At 34.6% G+C, this 13,248-nt stretch overlaps 1 protein-coding gene across 7 annotated transcripts in view; it reads right to left on the reverse strand.

Annotated features, from left to right (window-relative positions):
* PHKB (phosphorylase kinase, beta) overlaps positions 1-13,248 on the reverse strand; it is a 90,986-nt gene that overhangs the window by 30,098 nt on the left and 47,640 nt on the right. For all 7 annotated transcript variants that reach the window (XM_010585044.1, XM_010585045.1, XM_010585041.1 and 4 more), the window contains 3 exons: positions 10,924-11,018; positions 4,756-4,811; positions 4,470-4,563 (listed from right to left, as the gene is read on the reverse strand). In XM_010585044.1, coding sequence (XP_010583346.1) covers positions 4,470-4,563; positions 4,756-4,811; positions 10,924-11,018 — 245 coding nt within the window. The remainder of the gene's footprint in view (positions 1-4,469; positions 4,564-4,755; positions 4,812-10,923; positions 11,019-13,248) is intronic.

Genomic DNA, 13,248 nt, shown 5'->3' on the forward strand with positions numbered 1-13,248 from the left:
TTTTTTTTTTTTTTACAAAACATACCTCTATAGAACAACAATTAATAAAAAGAACACTAGATTTGGTAAATTTACAGTTCAAAGACCAAATTTAATTCTTTTGATAACAACAGGTATCTTTACAGCAAAGAGAAATCAACTATGTAATTGAAGAAAGAAACAGGAGATGCAAGAAGACAAGATGCAAGCAGTCTGCTCCCTAACAGTCAGACGTTCCTTCCAGTGTAACTCACGTCACTTCTGGCAGACCAGTACTCTGCTATAGAAGTGGTGTAACAGTTCCTCTTCCCTCCTCCTAATAATTATTTTGAGAGGATGAAGAATTTTCACCTTACTCAATAAGGTGAAAATACAGTTCATACTGGTTTGCATTAAAAAAGAGATGTCTTCATTAAGGGTAAGCAGGAGTGCTCAGTAGGAACCTGATGCTATGACCAGGGCACACGGGTGCAACTTCGGGCTTGGGCAAAGCACCGGAGTCCTGCCTATCTGCATAGTTTCAAATTTCAGCTAAAACTTGTTTCCTATATTAAGTCTTATTTTTACCTTCTTACTCCAACTGTTTTTCTAGTCTATATAATTAAAATATTTTTTAAATCTTCAAATTGAAATAATTTTTTTAAAGGATCATTTTTTAAAGGATCATTTGCATTTATTGTCTGGCCAATTTTACCCTCTGTAATGCTTTTCTGATGTGGATACAAAAGTAAAGAGTTCCTATATTATTGTTTTAAAGATCTTTATTCTAATTTTAGTAAAGGCCTGCAAAATTAATGCATCAACAACACAAGCAAGAGCGAATTATCTCATTATTCATTGCTTAATTCTTATTTGAGTTAAATTATATATGCCTAGTATTACTTCAACTGATATAGTTTTGTAAGATTTGTATATTAAAGAAATAATCTTCATTTATTACAGTGTATGAGAATAAAACCATAAAAAACCAACTAAGCTGTGAGCAAGACGGTATGAATCTATCAGTTAAACCAGACTGAACGCTGTAATTTATTCCTTAGTTGGGCTGTTTTAGGTCAGGAACCCACTATTACTAAAAATTCAGAACATTCAGAATTCAGAACGTTTTCCTAAGCTCAGTCTTTCTTTATTTTATAGAAGATAATTCAGAGGCAAATGAAAGTAAACATTTGAACAAACATTACACTCAATAGCTTTTTACTGCTGTCAGCCTGGGGCTTGCCTGTTTCTGCATTAATACCAAGAACTATTTAAAAAAGAAAATAAACAAAATTACCTACATCACCTGTTCACCCAGACTAAGTAGCTCTATTCAAGTGGGAAAGGAGTGGAGACATCAAAACATTAACAGCTTTAAATAACCCATCTACACATAACAAAACCAAAAGAATGTTGAACCCCTTTTTACAGTAAATAATGGAGACTAGAAGAATGGCAGTAGATACTATAATTTAACACTAAAAGGACCTTCATTTTGCTAGAATGTAAAACATAAAATGTTTTCTTAACAAAAATAGAACTGCAGTAGTACTGTAATATTGTCTCTTACGTTGAAGAGTTTTACTTTAGCTGGAGGCCTCATGTTGTTCTACAGTCTACTAAAGCAGTTTCATCTTCTAGTAATAGCTTTCCATCTTGATCTGCTACAATCAAAATGTCAGTTTAGATTCAGCACCACAGTATCTGAACGGAAGTACAGTTTCATGCAAGTCCAGTTGCTTCAAGCAGGTTTTTTTTATTATTATTAAAATGCCCTTCAATTCTGGAATATTAAAGCTGCTAATAGCAAGAAATGGCTGTGAAAGCAGACTGGACTGTTGCGTTGATGTATGAGAGTGAATCTAACTATGGTGGTCTTTCACACCATCTGTTTCTGTGTTCTTTTATCTGTTATCAGTCTATGTCTATGGAGTATTCTGCTATTCTATGCTTCCACTACATACATACTTTTTCCCTATATATTGCATGCATCTTGTCCCATTTTCTTGTTTTCCTCTTCTTTCTCTTTTCACTCCCCCACTACACTTTGGGGATCTGTTTACATGATCCCTAATTTTCCTGAATCAACGTCTTCCCCTCAACCATTTGTTTTGTTTTACACTACTTTTTTGGACATGTGCCTATTTGTAAGTCTAGAGGTTTAAACTGTTACCATGTGCTACTAGACCAGTTCAAAAGTTTCTAATTAAATTAAACACTACTGAGAATTGACAGCATCGGAATAGCAAATACTGAGATCCATGTTCTCTATGGATCAGCCCTCTTTTCCCCAAAATACAGGTAATTGTTCCAGCATTAGCTTCCCTTCCCCACAAAGGATGACAAATACTATCAGGGTATTTTTGTTTGTTTGTTTTCTTTTTGGTTTGTACTGGTTTTTTGCATAAGCCCAGAGATCAAACCTCAGTTCTCATAATGCCCCAAACACTTTCATTAATTCGACTTCACACCTATAGTATAGCCTTTTCTACAAGCCCACTAGGAAGAGGTTTTGCATCATGCAATTTAATATTTTCATTACATTCTTTTTAAAAGTAAATTTTGATAAGGCAGATGTACCTACCCATCATGAGTATAAAGAAAATGTCAGAATTGCCACATGTCTCACCAGCTTTTGAAAAATAATTCCTAACACAGTAGCTGTCATAGCTAGGAATTTAAATGATAATAATAAACCTTAACGAAGGTCTCATCTTTTTGTCAGGGAGACCAAAGAAATGATGGATGACAGAGAGACAATATATACTTCTGTAGTAAATTTATGGAGTATCTATTTGTTAAACCAAAATTTCAGGTACAGAATTTCAGAACAAATACAGTAGAGAGAATCCATTTTGAAATATATTATCAAGAAAACTAGTGAGAAAAATGGGCTGAGAAATGAACAAGGCTGAATGTAAACAAGGATATTTCTTTTCTCTCCATTTAAGTACTTCTCGGGTGTTAGTGGCAGTCATTACTTGGGGTAAGCATTGTTCTGAATAAGCTAGCAAGGTTTTGGTACATCAGTTATCCTCACAAACTTACAAAGCCTGAAATATGTTGCAATGTTATCTATTTTTGGTTTTACTTTTTTCTGTGTCCTACAGACTTCTTGATACAGATAATGGCATCAGCCATGTGATCTGATTTCAGAGGGAGAGACTTGCACAGTGATTTGTTCCACAACTGGAACTTCAGGATTGATAAACTAATTCATTATACTTCCCCCAGACATTCAGAATTAATCACTTGCTTGAGACAATTTGTATAATTCAAAGTTAGACAAGAGCTTTATGTACCTGATCCACAATCAAACTTCAGGTGGTAAATTATGAAATACATCAAGGACACATCCGTAATTCTCAATCAGCTTACTTGTCTGACAGTTTCCTGCAGCTTGTTAAAGCTTGTTTATGTACAATGGGACTATTTTCAATGTTTTTTCGGAGGAAGTGTCCAGGTGTATCAGAGAGAGAGGTAAATAGGCACCCAGTAATCATATAGATTTTTAGAAGGACTTTTGACAAGTTTACCTACAATTGCTGATCAATGCATTTATCATTTAGAGCAGCATTTGCTATGTCTTTTATATTTAAAGATATTTCCAGGACAAACAGCAGTCCTTGTGCTTGAAGCACATACTCAATGGCACTTCAGTGCTATAAATAAAGTACCAAAAATGACTGAACAAAAAAGAGGCCATGGTAGTGCTAAGAGAACGCTGAAATGGACCAGTACAGCCTGTAGATGCCATTCACCTTTGACTGCTGGCTTCACGTGGCGTTGACAGCTACCTGAACAGATGCATCTAAACTGGCATCATCAGTGAGGCTCCATACAGATTAAGGGCTAAAAGGGCCAGCCTTTTAGGTAAAAGGATGTGGTACTCTGTTAGGAGACTGTACAGAAAAGGGAAAACCTGAAGCCTTCACAGAGAATGAAAGGGATTCTGAAGACGTCCTCCATCCCCATAATTTTTGACCGTAGATTTTTAAATGTGCCGAGTTAAAGGACTAAACCAAAGAGGGTTTAAACACTAAACTTCCTGGATATAGTCAACTCAAGGGACTTCTAAAAAAACAGTTACAGAACACTGTATAATGCCTGTTATACGGGCTACACTATGAAATTACATGATGGTTTATGCCTACTGCCTTAATCCATTTCTTTGACTATTGCTCATTTGCTTGTTTCTCCATCAAGATTCACTTAGTCTACTGTGCTATTAATATTATTAAAATTTTATTATTCATTATTCTTTGAAAGTGCCTCAGGTAATAAGCCTAATCAGATAATATAGCACATCTGGGCTTCAGTGTTTCACTGAAAGCTCTAACTAGGCAGCTATAACTGACTGATGTCAGCATATCTTGCAATTGAATTAGAATAACACAAAAAGGTAGATAACAAGCTTAAGGAGGTACAAGTCTAATAGCTTGATATAAATTCCTATTGTTACAAAAGAAATTTCTAGATAGATAAATAAACTTAAGTGCAGAATTCCTTACTTTGACAAGTTCTTTTTGAGCCCATATCTGAATTGGTTCCACCTGCTGGGGGGTCTGAGTTTGGATTCCATATGTGTTCAGAAAAACTTGTAGGCTACGAATGAAATAAATGACAAATTTAATGACAAAACACAGAATAGTCTTAGTTTTAACAATTATCTTGGCAGCAGATACACAAGTAGCAGTATTATATTCTACAATTCCTTGAATACCTTTAGCAAATTTAAGATGCCTATTGTTCAACATTTCCCTAATATATACATTCTTAATAAAAGTAAATACATACCGCTGACTTTCTGCTATCAGGGCCACATGTACTACCAAATCATTTTCTAAAGGACCCTAGAAAATGATGAAAAAATATTTATTAGCATTGCTAACTAAATATTTTGTTAGATATAGCATGAATAAGGACAATGTCTATTTAAACAATTCACAAGTATGACAGACATCACTGTCTGCATTGCTTTTTCTTACTGTGTGAACAAATTGAAAGAACAACACAGGACTAAAACTTGTAAATCTCAAAACTATGGGAAGACTGTCTTATCTATAATACTTTGCAAGATGCATTTTGGAGAATTAATAATAATAGGTTCCTGGTAATCATTTCCACTGTTTGGTTTGGTTTGTTGTTTTTTTGTTTGCGTTTTTTTTTTTTTAATTTAAAAAAAAAGTAGGAAAAACATTTCGCTTCATACAAAAATTTACAATTTATACAATCAATGTATTTCCTTTATGCCTGATATGACATAATGTTTTGATACACATTTTTGTAAAGAGTGAAATAACTTAGCTATTTGGGTAAGTGATAATGCTCGCTTCAAAATAATGAACTGATGATTTCAGCCCTTTACTCAGAAATATTTTGATCAGACAGCTACTCTTTACAGTTATATGAAAGATATATTACATTTTACAGGAGATAACAGCATTTCTTTACATTGTTTATAACACAGATACTTCATGTTTGAAATAAATACTAGTATTTTACATCAGGAAACCATGCAAATAGGAATGAATTGAACATGCCGAGTGAAATCATTAACTCGACTCCCTGGGTCTTGAAATGGCAATTCACTTTTCTTTTCACTGGCAGCACACATTACTAGTGAAAAAATGAGATGTCTGAGTTATTCGTTATCCATTTCTTCTCTGGCATTCAATGACTATAAAATCAACAGAACTAAAAGCAAAACACATTTTCATTCCTAAAATGCTTTTTGTCTACTTTTGTCTAGAAATTACCAGAACATGAATGACAAAAGTTAAATTGATCTTCTGTCAATTGATTATATAAAAATACAGCATTTTCTGTGAAGATAGATGGATAGACATATTGATTTAGAACAAAAAGTTTAAAGTGACACTTGCTTGTTCAGGCATCTGTGAGTGTTGATATCAAGTTAGGTGTTATGGATTTGCATAAGAAATTCCTGATAACATTTTCCCAAAAGTCTATCAGCACTACATTTCCACTAAAAATTTTGGAATTTTTGCCACATAAAATGAGTTTGTGATGAAAGTACATGCACAAAGAGACCAGATTAAGAAGTCAGAAGTTTAAGTGACATTAAAAGATTTTCCTCCCCAGAATAAGGTGATCATGCTATCAATTGCATTTACACAAACAGTAAGAAAACTCAAACCAATTCTCAGTGCATTATGTTTATAAAACAAAAAGCAAAGACACGCCCCCCCCGCAAAATGAGAGCCCCCTCCAAGACTGTATTGATTTATAGACAGCGAACCTGTGATCTAACTTGGGCAGTGGTCTTCAAGTTAAGGCTCAACTTCATTACTGCATTACTGATGAACTGAGTGGGAATGTGTAAGCACAGACTGTAAGCTGTACATAAAGCTGTGCATTCTGCATCTCCATTGAGGTACGTCCTTCTCTGACACCAGTACTGATGCCTCTCATACACAGACATACCCAATGACATGACTCATTTATAGCAGCCAGTCAGTGATGGTTCTAACATGGGCCATAACTAAGCAAATGCATCTGCAGCACAACTGGCACAGCACAAAATCAGTGTGAAAAATAGCTAGACTTTTAAAAGTATTGTGAATAAATAAAATTGCTGTACAACTACAGGATTGTTGTAATATTAAACAGAAAATTACTTTCATTATCATTTAACATGTCAAGGCCTGGAGGATCACAAGTAGTGGTCTAGAGAAACACAGATCAAAATACAGATACAATACTCATTAAAAAGTATGTTGCCCTTTTCAGTAATGATAGTGATATATAGCATTTACTATATATTTAAAAAAAAGAAATGTGGAAAAGCATTAAACTCCTAAATATTCCACTAAATAAATCTTGTTGTTATTAAAAGTTCCATTTTAATGTGTTTGATTTTGCATTTGTCTAATAACGGAAGCTAAGGTGGTGTTCACACAATATCAATCACCGTTTTCCCAAGACATCGCAATGGACACTACCCCCCCCACTCCCACCCCCTGGTTCACCCTTCTGCTTGGTGTTTTTACATTGGATAGTGGGCAGAAGGATCTGTTTCAACTATATTCTGCATGCTGTGCAAATGATAAATATACCCCAGGTTTTCAGAAGACCAAGATAAAAGACAGATTTAGTTGTTCAAAAAAAAAAAAAATTATAGTTTTTAACAAGGTTATAAACTGTTGGAGGCAGGATAAAGGGAAACCCCCCTGACTCCATTCCTAGCATAAGCAGAGAAAGCAGCTCAGTATTAGTCTTTTGCTGCACTCTCACTGGACAGATGCTATCACTATATGCCTTTCTGCACACATTCCCAGGAAATCTCAGAACTCTGAAAAAGATCCATTTATTTTGAACATGTGAGAAAGTGGGCATAATATTCAAGAACACAGATTAAAATGGTACCTACTGGGCTTTCCAAGCATATGGAGTGAGACGAGGAAAACAGAAATAGCATGCAACAGAAGAAATTGTACTTAACCCATATAATCCACCTTGCTGCTACAAAACTACAACTGAACTGTTACAAAACACATCTGCTTCTAGAAGCATCTAAATACTGCTGAACAATTTATGGTCAATGCTACTAACACACTAGACTTTTTAAATTAAATACAATACAGACACACATGTGCCTTAAATTCTAAAACAACACTTGACCATTTTAGAATTATGTTAACTGTGGTAGCCAATTTTATTAAGAGAAATGAAAGCAAGAATATGCTTATAATTAACATTACAAAACAAATCATCCAATATGATACATCTCTCTAAACCATCAAAATTAGACATGCTGTAATCCTAAACATAATTTAGGTATCTGAAAAATCTTAATATATCTCACTTAGTAATTTTAGTTCCTTCTTTACACATTATCTACTTCCCTGAAAATAAAAAAATAAGCAGTCTATCACTTTGTTCTCCTGACATCATCAATGGGCATTAACCTTAATTTCCAGTAACTTAAATGAAGTCCTCACAAATGATTACTTAAGCCTACAAAGCAAAACATTAGAAGAATATAGTCATCACATGTGGCCAGAGAATTTAATTAGTTGCAACTCTATACATATATTTCAAGTTAACCCAGAAGATAAATTAGTCTCACTTTAACAATTTAGTAAGATTATAATTTTTTGTTAAATACAAAATTAAATATAGGACAGCAATAAATCAGCTTTTATATGCTCCAGTAAAATACAAAACAAAACCAGAAAATCTCCACCCCATCTCATTTCTCAAATGTTATTGTTACTATACAGGCCCTCTTACACACTAAATTCTCCCAAAACAGAATGCAGCAACCGAAACTGTGTTATAATATAATCTCTCCTGGATATGGAGACAGTAAAAAGGAATAATAAAATAAGCTCTTCTAAGGAATCCAGTTCTAAAGAGTTATCCCCACTGAAAAATGCCCTGCTTCTTACAATAACGTGAAAGGAGCATTGATGATTTCATTTTCTTTTTAACTCATGAATGGGATTTAACCTGAAACACTACTGATCATTTAGCATTACAAAGCAAATTATTAGTGCAAAGGAGAACCCCTCCGACTGCTGTTAGACTTCACTGTGTTTTGGAACACAGGCTAAAACTAGCAAAGAGAATCCTGCTACAGCACCACACTGGCATTTCCCCAGGAGGGAACATATGGAGACCTCTTCCTGAAAAATAAGGTTGGGGGGGCTTTAAATTAGGAGTCAAAACACTTCCTTCTAACTATAAACAGACAAAATGAATATTTTAGTATTGGTGAGTTTTCTACAACAAATGAGATTGTCCTCTTTTATCAGATTTGCTAGGTTGAGTGATGCGTTAACAGCTATTGTAGTTATATAGAATTATAGATATATTGTTTCCATAGCAATTTTGCCTTTGTAGGTCTATATTACCTTTAACTAATTCTAGAATATTCTTTGATGCTTCAGAAGTATAAAACTAAGGTTCAAGTATTTTAAATACTTTTCATTGCTTGCTTAAATCTACACAATTATGTGGACATCAGACTTATTTTTGTAGTAGCATCAAAGCCACAAATAAACTAAATTAATCACATTTTTCAATGGCAAGTGTCTATAGAGATTATAGTCAATGCAATCAAGATATGAAAATATGCCTACATGGAAAATGCATTTCTCTAAAAAATATTTCCTTAGTACATGGCTTCAAATAAAAATTTAAAAAGCCTTCTTTTTGGTACATCACCTTCCAAAAAAAAGATGCATTGTGTTCTCATTTTTTATTTTATTTTTAGTCATTTTTCTAGCACTTTAAGGCAAATAATAAATAGTGATTTTGCATAAATTAGCTCAATTAGATAAAATACATAATCAAATATTCCAACAAACTGTTTAAGCAAATTTTAAAAGTGGATTAAAAAAACCTCAAGGTCAAGACTCTCAGCTGGAGCTTGAAGTTTGCTGACTTTAACTGCAAGACCTTTGCTGATAAAGCATGCCTCACTCATGTTGATACATCTATGCATCTGCCTTTCATTTTTTAACCTCTTGATGATGACCCATTTGAGCTAACATCTGTATCAAGAAACATTTTGCCCTGAAACTAACTTAATAGTAAAAACACACAAAGTACAGCAGCACCTGTTTCAGTACAAACAGTCCCAATGAAATTCCAAAACCACCTGGTTAGCACTGCAAGGACACTAACCATTCTGGTCATAATTTCTACATTGCTGCTCAGAGGCTACAATGACCAAGGCCTGATGCTACAGTCACCTATAATTCCCACTAATTCAGAAATGCCTCTTTTTTTCTAGCCCACATTGAGAAGCACATGCAGTATCTTGGACAGCTTTATCTTTTACATATCAAAGAAAAGCATGCACAGTCTTTAGAACAAACCATCATCTTCTTCAAAGTATTATCTGTGGCATATTAAAAGTTATTGGTTTCAAGAATCAGAGAAAAAAAATTTCAATGGGCTGCATGGAACACTGAATTGATATAGGCTTCTTCTAATGGCACTCCTAAAAGTGCATGTCATAGTGGCAGCTCACAATTTCTGTAGCATTCATAATCCCATGATGTAAGCACTAAGAAACTGGGAACAAATGAAGTCACTGAGCTTTCATTATCTCGTATTAACATGGCAGAAGTGCTGTACCATGAATAATGAAAGTCTCATTATGAATGAGACAACACCCAGGCACTTGGATTACCTCGGGAACAAGAAATAGTAGGAAATGGAGGTTTTAGGCATTTGGATACAACAAGAAAAACAGTGCTCACTTCTGATCTTGGAATAAATCTTAAGATAAATGCTTTGTATTTTATGCTTCAATAACAAATTCACAGTGCTGAACAAGGAACTTTTCAAATATATATTCCTTATACCAAGAAATAAACAGGCTGAAAAACATCTCTCAGCTACACATTTCAATATATACAGTTCTTAACCTCTTTAAGTCCCCTCCATATAGACCACATTTCTGCCTTGTTATCCTGTCTACTGCAGATTTGAATTACAATGTTTCAAGCATTCCCCATCCCTGGGCACTCATTCCTGCTGTCCATTTAAGCCAAATACAGGAACACATGTATATACCATACACACCAAAAATGAACCTCATCCTTCTAGCTCTTAGGAGCTCCAAATACAAAATATATTAATACATTGAAGTGGTAATTAATTTGAAAGAATAAAAAAAAAGCAGGCTCATTCTTGCCTTCATGACATATCTATAACTCAAAGAAACATACCTATCTGTTAGCAGCTATTTAAACTTACATTTTATGTATCATTTTGATTGCACCACTTAATTTGAAGGCAAATGTGCACCACTTCCCCAAAACTGCAGATGTTAGAATCTTCCTTTTAAAAGCAATCCTCCATCAACTAAGAAAATGTACATGCATTTAATATTTTCCTAGCACTTTAATTGTAATATTAGAAGACTGTATATAACATGTAGATGACAATTTTTCAGTAAAAGTATTTTAATACTTAGCATACACTTACCTGATTTGAAAATCTCATGCTAACATTCCGCTGATCTTGTGGAGGTACGTAACGTCCGATAGGGTCAATATCTTTAGGACTTACTAATTTGTCAGCTGAAAGTAAACGATAATGAAAATACAGAATGACTCGAGTACCTTCTGCAGCTTTTATGAAGGAGGCATGCAAACATATTTTTGTATTAGCAGTTATTAACATACTAGCAGTTCTGCTGCTATAATCTTTGCTTTAGATCTGTGTTTTACAGATCAAAAAGACATTCTGCAAAATTGTATTAAATTTAAAACTAACGACTCAAGCATCAGTCTTGCTACAGCTAATTATAATACTGTAGTATATAAAAACAATCCTTTATTTTTTCACAGAGATACATTAAAAGAATATATGCAGACAACAGATTCCACAAGTCACATAAAAAGCCCTCAGTCCACAACCATGGAACTATTCTAGAGCTTTAACTAGAAACTCAATGGTTACCAGCAAAAACTGATTAGCTTTGAAGAAAAGTAAACAGCCTCTATCTCAAGGTAATCACACAACTATAATCCTGAAAGGGACAAGGGATATCAAGTATGAGATCTCAAATAGAAATTGTAAAAAACCAAAACAAACCAAAACAATTAAATATATTTGAAACCTAGCAATTTCTACATGGAGTATTTTACATGGAAAAAAAACCCCAACCCCAAAATGCCATTATTTTAACCTTCTCCTGAAAAAAAAAATTAAGTAGTCCAATAAAAGTATACTATTAAAAAGTTTCAACAAATGCCTTGAATAAAGGTTCACAATCTACTGTGAGCTATTATGCCCTTCAAATAAGCATTCTCCTATCAAAATCTCATTTTGACATGAAACTCTCCAATCTTTATTTAATTTCTGCTATAGAGGAGGTAACAGTACATTTTCATTTCTCCTACATACAAGTCAACAATTTTTAACATATTCTTAAAAACCTCTACACTAGGAAATCAGCTATTAATCTCAAAGAGAAATAACTCATGACTCCATTAGCTTAATTCAGCTACAACAGAAAAACAGTGTCTTGATAATAAAAATGTTTCTGAATTCTACACTGTGTAGTAAATTAAAGCAGCAGTTTATAAACTCAAAATATGTCCTGGCTCAAGCTTTAACAGTGTTAGGAAAGAACAGAAAGCAGAATAGATAGTGCAGTGGACAGAAAACGCATGGGCAAACAATGTAGAACACTGGCTGGGCACTTCACCGTGTAAGCCATGAAGGAGCCTGCTGCTGCTACGAACTATGCCAGTGACTGTCAGCCACTAGATACTGAGACCATCTCCTGTCCTCAGCCTTCTGTTGGGAGAGTGCAGCTTGACTCCTGCCAGCAATGGACCCTGCTCCTCTGCTCTGCACTACTCCTGCAGAGTCACAATCTACGTACAGGTGATTATGTTAAAAAAACCAAACGAAACGTAAAAACCCAAAAACCAAAATACAAGTCACAAATACAAGTGTATCAGAATGCAAAAGCAGAGTTTTCTTTGTTAGCTCATTGTTTAGATCAACAATGGCTGACAATGTTTAATCCATTTGGTCTATACTTTAGAAAATATTGCTAAAAACTCTTAACTTCGTTCTAGGCAGCACTGAGTCCACAGAACAAGATATAAAAATTATAAGGAAAAGCACAGGAAAGATAAAACAGAGCTACCAAATGAAAGACTAAACTGAGTGAATTTTCAGTTGCATAAAACAGCTGGATACCTGGCATTCCTTTCCCTTGCTCTAAAATGGGGACCCTATCATAAAGGCTTTACAAACCTCCTCAACCAGAGCAAGAAATTCTATGAAAAACTGCATCACCACCTGCGAAATGTGTGCTTTGTTTTCTTCATAAACAATTTTTTCAGTTGCACAAGCACGTGGTGACCTCCAACAGCAGTAGGCAGATGCTTTCATTGCCTACTGTGAGTGAGTGAGCAGCTGCGTGGTGCTTAGTTGCTGGCTGGGGCTAAACCACGACACTCTGTTGTTCAGTGGCTTTATAAGCAGGATCACAATCTTGACTTTGCTACTTCTGTTTGCCCATCTGTGAGAGGCACTGAGATGTATAAGAATTGACTCAGTTTCATGTTGCTGCATTGTCGTGGTTTAACCCCAGCCAGAAACTAAGCACCACGGAGCCGCTCACTCACTCCCCCCCCAAACCCAGTGGGATGGGGTAGAAAATCGGGAAAAAGAAGTAAAACTTGTGGGTTGAGATAAGAAGGGTTTAATAGAACAGAAAAGAAGAAACTAATAATGATAATGATAACACTAATAAAATTACAACAGTAGTAATAAAAGGATTGGAATGTA

The sequence above is a fragment of the Haliaeetus leucocephalus genome, unplaced genomic scaffold (genome assembly GCF_000737465.1).
Source record: "Haliaeetus leucocephalus isolate CR32 unplaced genomic scaffold, Haliaeetus_leucocephalus-4.0 Scaffold92, whole genome shotgun sequence".
Lineage (NCBI taxonomy): Eukaryota > Metazoa > Chordata > Aves > Accipitriformes > Accipitridae > Haliaeetus > Haliaeetus leucocephalus.